The 17,646-nt window shown below is 35.0% G+C and overlaps 1 protein-coding gene across 1 annotated transcript in view; it reads left to right on the forward strand.

Annotated features, from left to right (window-relative positions):
* The window catches only part of LOC132551476 (girdin-like), a 64,213-nt gene that overhangs the window by 9,802 nt on the left and 36,765 nt on the right, over window positions 1–17,646 (forward strand). Inside the window, exon 4 of the mRNA XM_060215621.1 lies at window positions 15,903–15,972. Within this exon, the coding sequence (XP_060071604.1) occupies window positions 15,903–15,972 (70 nt within the window). The remainder of the gene's footprint in view (window positions 1–15,902; window positions 15,973–17,646) is intronic.

Consider the following 17,646-nt stretch of genomic DNA (forward strand, 5'->3'; position numbering starts at 1 on the left):
ATGCCACCAACAGTACTGGCCCAGACCTTTCCTACAACTTGATAAACATCTACCATACATGTAGATACACGATCCAGTCTCGCTACTGTTATTAAACACGTATAGATTATTCAGGTATGTTGAAAGGAACTTTAAAAAATTATGACAAGAATTTTTGTGAGTGTTATAATCAACTATATATTATATAATTGTGTGTTCACTACTAGAATTATACTTAATTATTGATGTTCAATACGTACAAAGTCTAAGAAAAATAAGACCATGCCTGTTAATAAACCCATCCAGATATATTATTGACTTTTGAAGAATAGATGTTGGCAAACTGCACATATATATATGTATATTTGATACAAGGAAGTTATTTTGTCATCATTTCCAGCGTGTCAGATGTAACATCAGTTGGACCTTCAGCGTGTCAGATGTAACATCAGTTGGACCTTCAGCGTGTCAGATGTAACATCAGTTGGACCTTCAGCTTAGGAATTATATTTCATAGATCCACACACAAATAAAGATTTGTACACAACTTCAAAAAATATTTCCCATTGGTCTTGGAGAATTAATTATTTATCTGATCCACAAGTAATTTTACTTGCTATATATGGTATCAATGAGCCATTGTGAAGCTTGATGATGACAGGTGTATGTAACACCTGGGCACACCTGGTTTCAGGCTGATTCTCCTGCCATGTGCCTGTATGTATGGCGTATACCTGTGTTAATTGCAATAAGGTCAGGTACCAGATATTGATTTTACTTTGAACAGGGTTTATATATAGTGTAATTAATCTCCGGAAGCTATACGTTCCTTGGTTAATGCCCTAACTAATTAAGATGTCAGGGGATTATCTGAACCTTATATAACAACTGATATGTTACAACCTCAATCTGCTTGTAAATGCCTGATTTTGTTAATGAGTGCTTTGTAACCAATTTTATAGGAAGGTTTAGACCTAATTAAACATTGGCATCTATCTTACTGGAAATCTGTACAGTGATTATCCTTGTTAGGTGATAGCAAGATTTTAAGAAAGCATTAAGTTTCTAATGGTAGTGATATACAATATCTGAAGGTATCTGTGAAATCTTTAAGGTTTTTCCTATTACTGTTGAATTTTCATGTCCCATCCACTTCATAATCGGGGAACTATATTGTGTTAGTTACTGTCTATAGCTCAGTCAGTAAGAACATAGGTCTACATAATGTTAAGAACATAGGTCTACATAACGTTAACTACATAACATTAAGAACATAGGCCTACATAACGTTAACTACATAACGTTAAGAACATAGGCCTACATAACGTTAACTACATAACATTAAGAACATAGGCCTACATAACATTAACTACATAACGCTGAGAACATAGACCTACATAACATTAAGAACATAGGCCTACATAATGTTAACTACATAACATTAAGAACATAGGCCTACATAACATTAAGAACATAGGCCTACATAACATTAAGAACATAGGCCTACATAACATTAAGAACATAGGCCAACATAACATTAAGAACATAGGCCTACATAACATTAAGAACATAGGCCTACATAACATTAAGAACATAGGCCTACATAACATTAAGAACATAGGCCTACATAACATTAAGAACATAGGCCTACATAACATTAACTACATAACGCTAAGAACATAGACCTACATAACATTAAGAACATAGACCTACATAACATTAAGAACATAGGCCTACATAACATTAAGAACATAGACCTACATAACGTTAAGTGAAGATCAGAGGTGTGGTTTGATGCTCAGGATTTTGTGTTTCTAACGAAGCTGATAAATGAACTGTGCTGACATGGTTGTATCCTTGGACAAGACATTTTATCCTAATTTCACTGTATGACATGCCATGGGCCTCCTGTATCTTGTTCGGAAACTGCCTCCAAATGACCCGGGATGTTCCTTTTTTCCTTCCTCTCATCATTCTGTAATAATTTCACTTACTCTGTAACAGATATAGAAATAGAACTGGGCTTTGTTATAAATATCTGTAGTTGTATGATAATAATATTCAAGTCGGGTTTTCATGTGATAATGGTAATTAATTCTTTCAGAGTGATTTGCTGTTGAACTATTTTTTCCACTGAAAAAATCCGATAAATGCTGACAATTTTGTTTGCTTTGTTGCCATTGATTCTGCAGGCTGAGGATTCAATTTTATTTCTTGAGAGTGCCTCATAATGACAATGACACTAAAGGTGTTCCAAACTTCTCCTTGGTTACTTGCTATCTATAAGTCATTAAAGAATACCTGTATTCCTTATATCTCATGTATCTTAATCTCAACCCCAGGAAGGCATTTTATCACCAAAACTTTTCATTGGTTAGCAACACAGTGAATATTGAAGGGAGAAAATGAAACAGAGCCTGCATCCACACATGTAAATGAATTTTTAAAGGACAATTTATTTTTAATTTGTTTAATTTGTATATGCATGTATGTAACACTGGAGGGCTCTTCTAGTGTACCATAGTAGTGATTTTAGAGAATTAATGAATGCTACTGGTTTGTCATGATCAAATAAGATACAGCATTTAGCAGTCTGTTATTAATGAAAACCGAAACAGATCGAGGACTGTGGAGAAGATTGGCACCACATTCCTCTTTAAGATGGAATTTCATTGACTAGGAGGGAGATCAAGGTTGGAGGTTTAGGATGTAAGTAAAAAAGATACTTTGGACTGAAAAAGGATTGAGAAAGACATTCATGTTTTTCAGATTCTGTCTTTAATTTAAAAATCTGTCTAGATTTATTGCTCATGGTTCACATTAATTTCTAGAAAACATTTTCATGCCAATCATTATATGTTCTCGACAGGAGTCCCTATAGGAGGTGTCATGGTTACATAGAAGTCTGTGTATTATGGTTGTAGACAACGCTCTGCCAACATCTGGCAGACATTATCAGCCTCCTTGATGCTCCTCTCATACATCCCACTTACAAATTATGAGTGTCTTAATTGAGGTATGGTGTATAGTACTTGAAGGTTTCAGACAAGACATAGTGCTCCTTGATAGTAGATTTGTTAATGCCTTATCATATATTTAATTACTCCTGTATGCATACATCATCTCACATTTGCCAGAATCTTTGTTTGTACAAGTAATGTAGGAAGTGTTTACGAAATGTGTCAAGTACAATGTGTCACAACGTAGCAATATATGATTTCAAAACTTCTCTTCCCACTGTCACGATTTTCATGCAAGAGATCATCATCTGATAGTCAAACTTGTAACAAAGGGTTTCAAAATGTTCAGGTTGATGAAAATTGTGGGGAAATTTCATGGTCGTCACAGCGCTGTTTCTGTATGCAATTTGAAACTGGATGTGTTTGATGCTCAATAGTTTGTCTGTTGGTGTTCTTGTTGTATACCCTGTTCTCATTTGAGGATGTGTCATTACTTACTTGGATTGACCAAGGTTTATATGCTGGGAGTCGTCGATGAAGTAGAAGACGCTTGATCTTCAGGAACACCTGGTCTTATTCTCCTTGTACTTTTTCAGGAGTCTCTGTGTATTTTTTTTGTTCATATTTTGCCCTTTTTCATTGAATTTGAGTTAGGATGATGATTCTGTTTAAATATTGGTGTTTTCTTGCTTTTTTTCTCTCAGCAGTACACATTAACGTATATGTATTAAACTGAACCTTCGTAACCAATGTAAAAATATGACATTATGAGAATGATTGATTTTCTGGTTGACAATATCTTTGTTGAGTTTGGAGACATGGTTTCCTAAATAGCTATTGACATTTACATAGGAACAGATTAAAACGGCACTCTTCTCTTTACAGACTTAGCTTGCTTTTGTTCATAATTGATACACTTGTACAAGGCTGAATTTATGAAAGAGCTTATCAAAACAGGAAACAAAGACCTTGCTAAGTCTTTCAATTTCTCTTAAAGAGATATGCTGATGACGTCTTTCTTTAAATAACAAGAAAATATTAATCATGTCAGATAATGGAAAAACGTAGCCACCATAATTAGAATCACAGTAAATTCTTCGATGTTGACTGCCTCTGTATTTTTATGTACAATGTGAAGAGAATTTTTCCTACTGATATAAATACTTCAATTTCTCATTTGTAAATTTTCCGTTTCTAGAAGATACAGGTTGATGAAGACTACTGGATAGTATTATGGTTGACAATGTGATCCTGTTATTTTGTTTCTTTGTGTAATACATGTATGTAGCTATGTGCCTGGAAGTTTAGTTATCATAACATTGTTATTATACTTATAGATATTCATGGATCTCATCACAAAAATGTGACATAAAAAGGTCACTGGCAAACATGACATAAAAAGGTCACTGTCAAACATGACATAAAAAGGTCACTGGCAAACATGTCATAAAAAGGTCACTGGCAAACATGTCATAAAAAGGTCACTGGCAAACGTGACATAAAAAGGTCACAGGCAAATGTGACATAAAAAGGTCACTGGCAAACATGACCTAAAAAGGTCACTGTCAAACATGACATAAAAAGGTCACTGTCAAACATGACATAAAAAGGTCACTGGCAAACATGACATAAAAAGGTCACTGGCAAACATGACATAAAAAGGTCACTGGCAAACATGACATAAAAAGGTCACTGGCAAACATGACATAAAAAGGTCACTGGCAAACATGACATAAAAAGGTCACTGGCAAACATGACATAAAAAGGTCACTGGCAAACATGACATAAAAAGGTCACTGGCAAAATGTAACAGAGGTCATCATTTATGTCAAGATCTTAGCTGGGATTCCAACTTGGGACCTGTGACTTACTAGTCGTATACACAACTGATTGAGTTAAATAAGTAGTAGTAAATTGTGTCTAGTATGTATGCTCCCCACAGTTATAGGACTTGACCTCCAGTCTCCAGAGGTCACAGCAATGTTTACAGTAGGTAATTGTAAACTCACATTTGATCATGAAGAATTTTTAAAACAGGGCATTCTTAATTATATCAGTTGCAGCTGACATCATATTGTAATGTGTGATAAAACTAAATAATATTTTTCATTGTATGCAATACGAAGTCCATGAACAGTGAGCACGGATTTCTACATGAATGTTTCGCCCCTGCACAAATCACTCTTTTCATTGTTGGTATCGGCACAGGTTTTATTAAATGGGATCTAGAAATAGGAAATGATCCACTGATTAATTTTGAGATTAAAATTTTAATGACAAGAAAGGTGGAGCATTTCTGATGTCTAATTTTCTATAATGAAATTCCATTACATTATTTAAATGTAGGGTATCTAAAGGTAGGTAGGTATAAATCACTGTATTGATAACCAATTTATACCCATTACACTAATTAAATACCACAACATTTAGATTTAGAGAAGAATCAGTTTCACATACCAGCTATAATGCACACATACAAAATTCCATTACATCTAATAAATGTTGTGTATGCACATTCCTGATCATTGTAACAGAACATTTTATCTTTTGTAGGAGTTTTAAAAACTTGAAGAATATTCTATCAGTGTATTGTCTAAATGAGATAAGGATCATGACTATTAAATGATTTCAGCATTGAACATTTATTTGCTAGATGTATATTTTATGGCCCCGTCAATAGCCTATGTCATTCATAGGCAAGGTCTCCTTTTTGGTAGGAAATGGTGGCTATCTAAGTGAACAACATACAGGAGGTCTGACGCATTCTATCCAAAGCAGTTAGGGTAAAGTGTTTTGCACTATTAAATCACCTACACATCTCAAATCTTCACGTGGTGTTACTACCGACTGGGCTGTCATGATTGTGTTTCCTCATACAGGGGCATGAGAGAAAGGGAGTTGTAGATAGTAACATCAGTAGGGGATGGGGCCTGGGTAGACTAATCTATGTTTGTGTAAATACCTTAGGTATGTCTTTGAGAAATTGAAAAACTGCCAACTCTAAATAATTGAATCTACTATCGAATTAGATGTGTTTGCTCAACAGATTGATGGTGCTGTTACCTGCAAACCTCGTAAAATACTAGCAAGTGATACCAATCTCCAGGCTGTAATCCTTTAAATTTTTATTCCACAATATCTTTCAGGTGGATACCAGACTTTGTTTATATCACAAATCAAACAGACAAAGCCAGTTTAGGCGTGAATTATTTATACTGTTTTACTCGAGTGGCCCCTGCGTCAAGTGGATTTATAATCAATTTCTCCATGAGAAAGGGAGATAAGACTGAAAGAGAGTGTTATGACCATCATACACTGTACTTGACAAAATATTAATAAATAATTTATTTATGGATTGTGTGTGACAGGTATGGGCAGGTTCCCCAACTCAACCTGTGTGTGCAGGATAAATATCGCAGTAAAGGATACAGTTTAAAATTTTTCTCTAATAGAATGGCACAGACATCAAATCAATTCAGGTCCACTAACATAAATCTGTGTCAATGGTCTTGGGTCATAAACACGTTGATATTTGTCACATTGTGTTCGATGTTTGTAGCATTGTATTTGGTATTCCTGATATTGTGTTCTGTGTGTATTGTAACAGTGATTACCACAATCCCTGGGGTTGATCTTGGTGTATAGGGCAGACAGAGCCCGTTGTTTTACAGGGCAGAATCTATTGAAGAATGCATATGGTGTGTATATATGTGTTTAGATTGTCACTGTAAGAGAATTCCTATTTACCTGAGCCTCCTTCACCTTGAAGTCTGCTGTTCAGTTTGACAGGTACAAAGATTTAGTGTGATGTATTTATAAAGATTTTAAAGAAATAAAAATCAAACCGTCAGTTTAAGGGACGGTATTTCGTTCTGGGTGTCTTCCAAACCCATCATTATTAGTGGAACCAATATCGTGGGAAACAAGCTGAATGTGATAGACGTATCTATATAGAAGATAAGAGCCAAAGTGTCAACACCCACAGGAAAGAAGCTATACAACAAATATATACATTGAAATTGGAAGCAGTGTCAAAACCACCAAATATTACAGACTGATAGTGGACGGAGTAGTAGAATGGATTGGTCAAATTTAGGGTTTTTGCTTTTCCTTATATGGGTATAAAGTAGAAATTTCAATGGGTCGGGAGTATTGGGTGCCAAGTGTAGTTATTTATAGACTGGTTTACGATTACTCACACCTGATACACATCCGATTCTGTTATCTGTCATGGTCTGCCTCATTGTTAACGAGAATGACTCCGAAGATTGTCACATTGTGGTAATGGGGACATGTTAAGTTGAGATCTGTATTATGAATACATCTGATCAACATCTATAATGACCTAGAACTATTCCTATTAAAACTATAATTTTTTTATAGATGCAGATTTGATGTTTTTTGGCATGAAAATAAACTCTAAAGATAAAAGTTTTTAGTTTAATGTCCTGAACTTACTTTCATTATATAACCAACATTATCAAAAAGTCCTAACTTCAAAAGTGTAGCTAGTACAATTGTGTCTTTGAATGGAGGAAGAGTTCATGAATCCATCATGGTACGCCAGTCCATCACAGGAATGCTTAACATGTTGCTGTGTCCATTTTACAGCTAAGTCGACTTGAGCAGTCAGGTTAAAGTGATTCATGTTCAAGGTCAGAATGCCATGCATTTAACTGTACAGCTAGATTGGCCATACTGTAAGAAGGGTGGGGGCTTTGCATAACAATGACTTTACTTTAATGTATAAAGCTTTCATGAAGTGAAAATTTAATCATTTTTCTTCCATACGGGAAGACTATCTGACTTACTATATTGATATTTTACAATATTTTTGTAGTTTATGGATCTAATTTGCAATGGTAAAATTTTTGCATATATTTGTAGATTAGGAATATGAGCTAAGAATAATAATTAAAATTTAATAAACATAGATAATTTGAATTAAAACAGTAGCGAACGTGTGCTGAAAAGTAAGCATGGTCTTAACATAGGCAGGTATTTGAGGAATGTATAAACTTCATTGTGAACCTACAAATTAAATACCTGTAGTATATATTCCCATACCTAATCAGGTTTATTGGGATTATAGATAAGATTTTACCTTCAGTTATTTATACAGTGTTAAATTTGAGTAGTATTTCAATATTCAGCTGTGAATAGTTATGCACATGACTTGACACAAGTACATTTGGTATATACACATACAGAAAACTGTGTACTATATATAACAGTACCTCTTTATCCACATTATGTACCTGCACATGTAACATTCCACCGGGTACACACATTACGGTACGTCCTGTAGGTGTATCATCTAAGGACATAACGGGGTAGAAGACCTTCATTTAAATCTGGAGAATTGAAACTACTGAAAGAATTATTGGGATTTGAGGTGTAATTTGGTTTTTGTATGGTTCATTGCCCTGTTATAAGGGTCATTGTATACACATTATGTATCTGATCTATGTATATGGAATTTGTGCCGAATCCTTTCATGGTTGTTCCACAATATAAGGTTTGTTCGCTGGATGACTGCAATATTCACAAATGAAATGGAGTGAAAATTTTAACCTAATGTGGTTGTCTTCATATACAATTATTTTATTTCATGACATTATGTACAGGCAGTTAATGCAAGTGGTTGTATCAGAATTGGTGGCTCTGCAGTACTGATGAAGAAGATTTAGGTTTACACTCTAATGATTGTTTGTCTTTCGGTTGGTGCATGCTTCATCTTGGCCAGACTAGGCACATACATACTCTTTCACCTCAACTGGCAAATTTTGCATTATCTGTAATTTTTGTATGGTCATGTGTTGCAAACTGGACTTGTAACTTTTATATATAGAGTTATGGCCCTTTGTTCATTTTCAGTTTGACTTAGGCTTTATTATCTCAGTCTCTTTCGATAGCAATTTTCCTAATTCTATTGACAGGACAATGATTTTCTTGCAATAGTGTGTCCTATGAATGTTACATTATAAGTGGGTTTCGTCCTATTATGTGAGGGTCTTTCATAGTATTTACTCAACAGTTATTTCATGACGACATTTTGGATAACCATTTTTTCCTTTTATCTATATATATCTTGGTTGCAATTCTGTGACTCTTAAATCTTTTCTTTCCTTTGTTTTTGTACCTGCACATTATGAAATGAATGTACGTTGGATGGAATAAAAATTTGAACAATTTTAGGAAGACAGATATTTTCAGTAGAAAAAAGTTTATTTTGATTTGAATGTAGTTGAAATTGCATCAAAATTTACAAAAATTCTGTTTTTCTTTTGCTTTGATTTCAAGAAAATTTAGGTTTTGGAAAGAAGCCCAGAGTGGATTCCTAAAATATCATTGGTGGAATGAGGTTGGCAGTCCTGTTCTGTTTTACAATATCAAAGATCTTTACCTTAATAGTTTTCAAAATAATGAGACCCTGAGCTAGGAATATGTCTGTTGGTTTAAAACAATTCAACTTCTCAATCACCTGATCTATCATCATCCATCACTTCACTGTAACCATGGTGATGACGGCCATGTTTGTTTGTGAATGCTACAGTTTGGTAAAAGATGTTTAACTGAGTCCTTGCTTGTAGTTTTGTCACTAGTCAGCTTGAAAATATTGATATTCAAATTTCAACAATACACCATGAAAGTGTGAAAGTTTGCAGCACCAAGTGGTGATTAAGTGCAGCAAATACTGCCTGCCCTTAACATATTGTCTGCCATCTGTTGTTTGTTTCTAGAATACCCATTCAAACTTTGTCCTGTGGAAGAACTGATTTTTATCTGGATAGAGAAAATGTGTTGGGGCTGAACATTTGATATGGACACTATGGCTTCTGATTTGTGAGACATATCTGACCTCGTGTCAAGAATGACCATTGATACACGGAGTCTGTCTGCAACAACAGAAATTCTTCCTAATTACGACCCAGACTAATTACTATTCTTGTTTTAGTCGGTTTGGGATTCAGTCGCTGTAGGATGCTGAGTCATGTGACTCTCTGATCAAAGACAATGCCTGCACACATGATATGACTAAATCCGGCATCATCATCATCACTTGAAGAACTTTAATAAAGTCATTTTGATCACTTATTTGCAATCCTTTGAAAATCTGTTGGTCTTTGATAGCATCTTGTGTGCTGAACATACAATTATTATTTCTGCGATTAAAAGACATCTTTCAATTGGTTGTTAATGGAACACTGTTGTGATTCCAGCAGGCTTCAATGTGTTTTGATGTTGAAAATACCACATGTATAATATATCAAATGTATTCATCTTTTCCTTTTACTCTGTCGATTCACATTTATTTATTTATCATAAAGCTCTTGTGAACTCTAGTTATAAAATAATGCTGTGTTGAGTTAACTCACCAGACAAAACCATCACAATACATCCATCAAGTGCAGTAGTTATTGATTGTTCTGTTCACTGACGATGGTGCACCTAGAATGTTCAGTAGACTGGAACATGTGGACATTGAACGGGAGACATAGTTGTCCATGCATGACCCCACACCTGCCACAAAGGGGGAGATAGTATTTGAAATTACAGTACATTTAGGATACGATCATAAGTCACCATTTATAAAGCACTTTATCTTTATTCAAATTCTTCAGATAGAAAATGTTACTTTACACAGACTCTCTTTGTCATAACCTTTCTTTTATCTGATAAATTGAAGTTAAATTTTCAGATAATTTAGAAAGTCTTAAAAATGACAATACAGTTATTTCATTTCAGTTAAAAAAGAAATGGGGGGAGGGGAAGTTGAAAAAATTTTTTTTTAATAAATTCCTATACATTCTAGACTGTCTATATATAGCTATCAGATATCGTTAGAATGATACAGCTGTATCTGCCAACTATCATATCTCTCTTCTTCTGAAATTTCTATAATTAGTATCTCAAGAATCAGTTTCCAAGAGATAAAAATTGTAAGTCTGAGTTTTGTTTATAATCTAAATATTTTAGAGACAGGAAGGTAGATCTTGTAGTACAATAGCAGTATATGTTCTTGAGAAGCAACTTGACAAATATATCCTTGATGTGAAACTAAACAATCTTTGAGACACTATACAGATGAGTGGGCCAGCTATTATAGACAAGCTGTATTTATATGTATGTACATATCCTGCAATAAACCCGGGTTAACACAACCTCAGGTTCAAAGTCAGGGGATGAACTTATGGAAGGACCATGATGTTTAATGTCTTTTGTTATAAAAAACCAGGCATTGGCTAATTGGCTGATGGATATAGTATTATGTATATGTTTCAACATTGCAAAGTTAAAAATCATTTGATAGTGATTTCTCTTTGACTCTATACATATTGTTTGTTTGTTTGCTGGATTAATTGTCTCATAAACAGCCAGGGTCATTTTGTGATCTCCTTGTAGTAGCTGGTGGCAACCTCGCTGAACAGCATACAGGAGGCCCATCCAGAACAATCAGGGTAAAGTGTCTTACTAAACGACATAAACTTGTTTGTAGGGAACATCAGACTATGTACCTTGGATCCTCAGCTTACGTTATATAGACCAATACTCTATTGGGAACCCATTATATGTTTAGGTAGATAATGTGACTTTGTTTAGAGGGTATACTTGGATAATGATATGTGATTTTGTTTGGAGGGTATACATCGATAATGATATGTTATTTTGTTTAGAGGGTATACTTGGATAATAATATGTTATTTTGATTGGAGGGTGCACATGGATAATGATATGTGATTTTGTTTGGAGGGTATACTTGGATAATAATGTTATTTTGTTTGGAGGGTATACTTGGATAATAATGTTATTTTGTTTGGAGAGTATACATAGATAATGAGAGATTATTTTGTTTGGAGGATATATACGGAGCACATTGTATTTCATGTTCTTTACTTTAAACTTTTTTCAGTCAGGTCTTTTTGAATGGTCTGAATGTAGATATAGTGTTATAATACCCAAAACAAGAACAGATGGATAGACAGAGGTCAGAGGTCAGAGGTCAGATCTGTTTTATACTGCCATGTTACTACAGTGTTACCAAGTTGATTTTTTCCTGTAGATTAGAGGATATTAATACCCTAGTATTCTCCCAGCCTCCGTACCTACAGGGGAATTGTGTTTTTATAGAAATGGTTTGGTCAGCTGCTCACCATCAATTCCCAGACTGGCTGTATCAGTAATGGACAGTCTAATTACTGGCTATCAGACTGACCAGCTGGTGACCTTGAGATATGACCATGGTATATGGACATGGTCAAGCGATCTGGCCAGACTATAATGACCATACACTTAACGTGTCATGAGAAATTCTTCCCTGGTCCAGTGATTACAGGGGAGATAATTATCGTGTCACTGTAATGGTTTCATTGACTTTAATTGCTTGATTTAACCTATATAGGTCTATATTTATAGGCCTGAATCCTGGGGAGACCTGAATCAAGATACAATGTAGCACCTACCAAGACCTGTATGCTTGAATATGAGGGCTTTTAAGTCTGAATATGTGAATATCACCTCTGTATCAAGGCTTGAATATGTGAATTTCACCAGTTAAAATTCCTAAATATGTTTATATCATCTGTATAAAGTCCTAAATATGTGAATATTATTTGTATAAAGTCCTAAATTTGTGAATATTGCCTGTGTATCAAAGCCTGAATATGTGAATATCAGCTAAGCTCCCTATGAAGGCCAAAATATTTCTAAATTCATCCAGCATGACTTGTAATAATCCTAATAAGTGTCAGTTGTAGTGTCTGTAGAAGTGCCAACCTTATTGTCAGTCTGAAATAAGCCTGTGACCTAGTTTGACTGAGAAGCTTATTGCAAGATAAAAATGATACTTCTGTTTAGTTATTTAGAGGGAAGTGAAGACCTGAATCCAGCATTTTTCAATCGGGGAAAAAAAGCAGTCTTCTCTTAAGCTTTTGTTTGTCTTCTATCAGCAGTGAATAAGTCAATTACTACAAGTGCCCATTACACTATTGATGTTTTAAATGTATATCGTTTCAAAATGACTTTTCAGTTCAACAAATAAAAAGAACTCAGAATTTCATTGAGAACCCTTTCAATTGGAAACAAACATGGGTATTAAATATTTGAAGCATGTTAATGTTTCCAAACCTCACTAGTGACACTAGTATTCTTCCCCTCTACTTGTGCACCCATGCAAGCAAAAACAAGATTCCCTGCAGAAATCTATTGTCATTTCACCATGGACATTTGACCCTTAGGTTAAACATTTACAAGCAATGAGACATTTCTACAAAGCCTTTATAATAAAGCTAGTCAAAAGGGATTCAAATAAAAGCCACACATTTCCCAAGTACACTTCTTGAATAACTGTACAGATTTTTAGTATTAACTTAACACCTCCAACTAAAAATACTCAAAACATGTGTTTGATGTGCTTTAGGAACTTTTTTCAACTGTTGAAAAAGTAAGAAATTTGCAACTCCAAAAGCACTTGTTATTTTTGACAGAGGATATGCTGTAATGATACCGGTCTGTGGTGAGTCTTACTGTATTTACCCGACAATAAGCCCATGTCTAGTAATAATTCTATCTTTATATATTACAATTTCAATATGCCTACATTATCATCAGCCTTTAGTAATCTTTTGGACCTTCCTACTTTGAGTCAGAAAAGTCTAGTGTTGACCTCCAGGGTCCTGTAAATAAGCCCACCTCTTTGCTTGAGTTAGAGATTACATGTTGCCCTATAGGTTCCTGTAATAAGCCTACCTCATAACTTTGAATCAAAAGGTTATGTGTTGGCACCAAGGAGTCCTGTAATAAGCCCACCCTCTGACTTTGAGCCACAGATAACATGGGAGTGTACAGAAGAACATAGTTGTAGAACACTATCAACAGCATGATGAACTGATTAATGTCTGGGTTCCCTGACTTGGAATTATCTTCTGTAGTTATCTCTCTGAACAAATGACCAGTGAGAACAGATTTGTATAGAGTTATTTCTCACTCCCATCAACTGTAATTGTTAAACTAGAGGCAGTGTGGGGGTCTTTTATACGTTTTCACCTGATCATTATATATATAAACAGGTATAACTTTCTGGTCAGTCTACAGCTGCTGTACCTGTCTGTAGATGTAAAGCCCTACACCAACATTATACTATGAATTCCTCATTAGATCTTGTTTGCTACAGTTCTGGTAATGCTCTGGTCCATTGGTGTGATGTCATTAGATAAAAAAAATATCTTACAATTAAAAAAAAAAACGGATGCTTTCATACATACATATAGAAAATTCCTCTGGTGCTGTAGGTATATATATGTAGTATCTCTATCCTCATATTTCTTCCAGAAAGCTAGGTTTTGATTCTCTGATTGATGATCACATAGTTGCCATAGCACAAGTTTTCACCAGTACTCGGACCACTGCATATTTCCATCTCGGCCAACAAGAATGATGTATATAAATTGATTGTAAAACTTTTGTAAAACTTAATATAAAACAAGCCAATAGTGCTTGTAACACTGATTACATTTTTTTCATCTGCAGTCAAATATTTTGAATCTTAATTAGCTGTCCTTTTTGATAGGCAGATGTAAGATTTTTCTCAACAGGAGTGAAAGGAACTACATATGTTGTTTATAGGTATCAATGTTGTGACTTTCATATACATTTACAAGGTATCAACATAAACATGTTTTGTCCGAAACATTCAAAGCAAAAGGTGAATGTATTAATTGTGTTGTTGAATTTCTTCAACTTGTCCTTATATCTGTTCATTTAAATCAATTATGTATATTTAAACTTGTATACTTATTTTAACCTGTATGGATTTGAAATTTCCGGTTTTTAATGACTAAACCACTTGCGTCAAAGGTGAGGTGTTATATGTTTAGCCGCACTCGGTATTACGATTATGGATTTCAAATCCTGAGGATGTGGTGGGTTAGTTATATCCGGGTCGGTCAATCAAAACAACGGTCAGTGTGTCTAACCGCCCTACCTCGGGAACAAACAAGGGGAGGGAGATTTGTTCTGGACACAAAGCTTGTGTTTTCTACTGTTTGTAGTTGAATGCTTCACTGGGTATTTTTGCTATCATTATGTAAATATCACATACAAATTTTACATTCCTTTTCCACTGTACCGATAAACAAATATTTAACGCTGTTTAAGAAGCTCTCACTAATCCTGCTTGTTAGGAGTTCCATAAAGGGAGATAATCCTCTTACCTGACCATGATATTGTCTGACTTACCTGGATCCAATTAACCTCCAGATAACGGTCACTTTGTCTTGATGAATTAACCATGATTTTGATAAGTTTTTCTGTTCAATGGTCAAGTGCCTGTTGCTTCAATGTTTAAACGAACATTATTTAATCTTTTCCTTGGAAGATCAGCATTGAAGTGTATAAGATCTAGAAAAAATTTCCAAAGTCATTATGCTTGATTTTCATAGCCTTGGGGTGTAAGATTGAAGCTGGTTAAAGTTAGAAAACTGGAGCCACTATCAGCTAAGAGTTTTCTGTACAAATGTGTATGTAGTTAATAAGTATTATAAAGTTAGAAAATACTGAAGTGTAATTGTTAAATTGTAGATTTATCGTTTACAACCTGTATCTAGGTTTTCAGATTAATCATAACTCAGCTAAATTTATGAAAGGGACCTTTTACTTTGATAGGTGTTTGAATAACTGTGGCAGTTTTGTACATCCAGTTTCAATTTGTTTAAAGTGATTTTAATGATAATCTCCTGATGAATCCAGGAATTTACTTTGTCATTTAACTTTTAGTTTTGCAGTTTCATAACTATAAAATCAATATCTCATACGATTTTATTTAAAAAGTTAACTATTTTTAAAAAAAAAAGGAAGATAAACAACCATCCTCCCCTCATAAAGCTGATTTTGAAAATACAATGTGTTACTTTTTCTTGTGATAGGAAAACAGAACTTAAAATTTGATTTGTTTTTGTGTTATAGGAGGTGTTACAACAGTTACTGATTACAAAGCCGCCAAATGTCAATATCATCTGTAGACACCCAGAAAGTGGTAAGTCATTTGATGTCTACCTCATCTGTAGACACCCAGAAAGTGGTAAGTCATTTGATGTCTACCTCATCTGTAGACACCCAAAAAGTGGTAAGTCATTTGAGGTCTACCTCATCTGTAGACACACAAAAAGTGGTAAGTCATTTGATGTCTACCTCATCTGTTGACACCCAGAAAGTGGTAAGTCATTTAATGTCTACCTCATCTGTAGACACCCAAAAAGTGGTAGGTCATTTGATATCTACCTCATCTGTAGACACCCAGAAACTGGTAAGTCATTTGATGTCTACCTCATCTGTAGACACCATGAAAGTGGTAAGTCATTTGATGTCTACCTCATCTGTAGACACCCAGAAAGTGGTAAGTCTTTTGAGGTCTACCTCATCTGTAGACACCCAGAAAGTGGTAAGTCATTTGATGTCTATTTCGTCTGTAGACACCCAAAAAGTGGTAGGTCATTTGATGTCTACCTCATCTGTAGACACCATGAAAGTGGTAAGTCATTTGATGTCTACCTCATCTGTAGACACCCAGAAAGTGGTAAGTCTTTTGAGGTCTACCTCATCTGTAGACACCCAGAAAGTGGTAAGTCATTTGATGTCTATTTCATCTGTAGACACCCAAAAAGTGGTAAGTCATTTGATGTCTACCTCATCTGTAGACACCCAGAAAGTGGTAAGTCATTTGATGTCTACCTCATCTGTAGACACCCAGAAAGTGGTAAGTCTTTTGAGGTCTACCTCATCTGTAGACACCCAGAAAGTGGTAAGTCATTTAATGTCTGTCTCATCTGTAGACACCCAGAAAGTGGTAAGTCATTTGATGTCTACCTCATCTGTAGACACCCAGAAAGTGGTAAGTCATTTGATGTCTGTCTCATCTGTAGACACACATAATTGGTAAGTCGTTTGATGTCTACCTCATCTGTAGACACCCAGAAAGTGGTAAGTCATTTAATGTCTGTCTCATCTGTAGACACCCAGAAAGTGGTAAGTCATTTGTTGTCTACCTCATCTGTAGGCACACAGAAAGTGGTAAGTCATTTGTTGTCTACCTCATCTGTAGGCACACAGAAAGTGGTAAGTCATTTGTTGTCTACCTCATCTGTAGACACCCAGAAAGTGGTAAGTCATTTGTTGTCTACCTCATCTGTAGGCACACAGAAAGTGGTAAGTCGTTTGATGTCTGTCTCATCTGTAGACACACATAATTGGTAAGTCGTTTGATGTCTATTTCCTCTGTAGTCACACAGAAAACACCAGATAATGTCTCTTTGTCTGGTGTAAGAGCTGGAGGAAATGGTGGCTACAGCTATCAATTTTATCTATAGACACAAAAAAGAATGAAATCACCACATTCCACCTCAGTTTGTTGGTCAACAAAAAATCAGATTACGTGATTTGATAAAGAAGCACTGAAAAAGGGGAAAAAACTGTCTCTGGTTAAGTTATCTTAGACCAAATTTGATGACATAGGTCATACTGAATTCACAGATCTAAATAAGTAAAATTTGTTGTATACAATTGTTCTGAATTAAGTGATTTAAGCACAGATAAGTTAATCATGGAAGGCGAGATGTATTGCAAGGAATGTTGAGGTAATCAGACTTGGTTATGTACACAGGGACATTCTGGGTTATCAAGATACAGCCTACTTGAATGAGGTGTGTGTGTT

This window comes from Ylistrum balloti, unplaced genomic scaffold, assembly GCF_031769215.1.
Source record: "Ylistrum balloti isolate Yb309-2 unplaced genomic scaffold, AGI_CSIRO_Ybal_v1 Utg370200, whole genome shotgun sequence".
Taxonomy (NCBI): domain Eukaryota; kingdom Metazoa; phylum Mollusca; class Bivalvia; order Pectinida; family Pectinidae; genus Ylistrum; species Ylistrum balloti.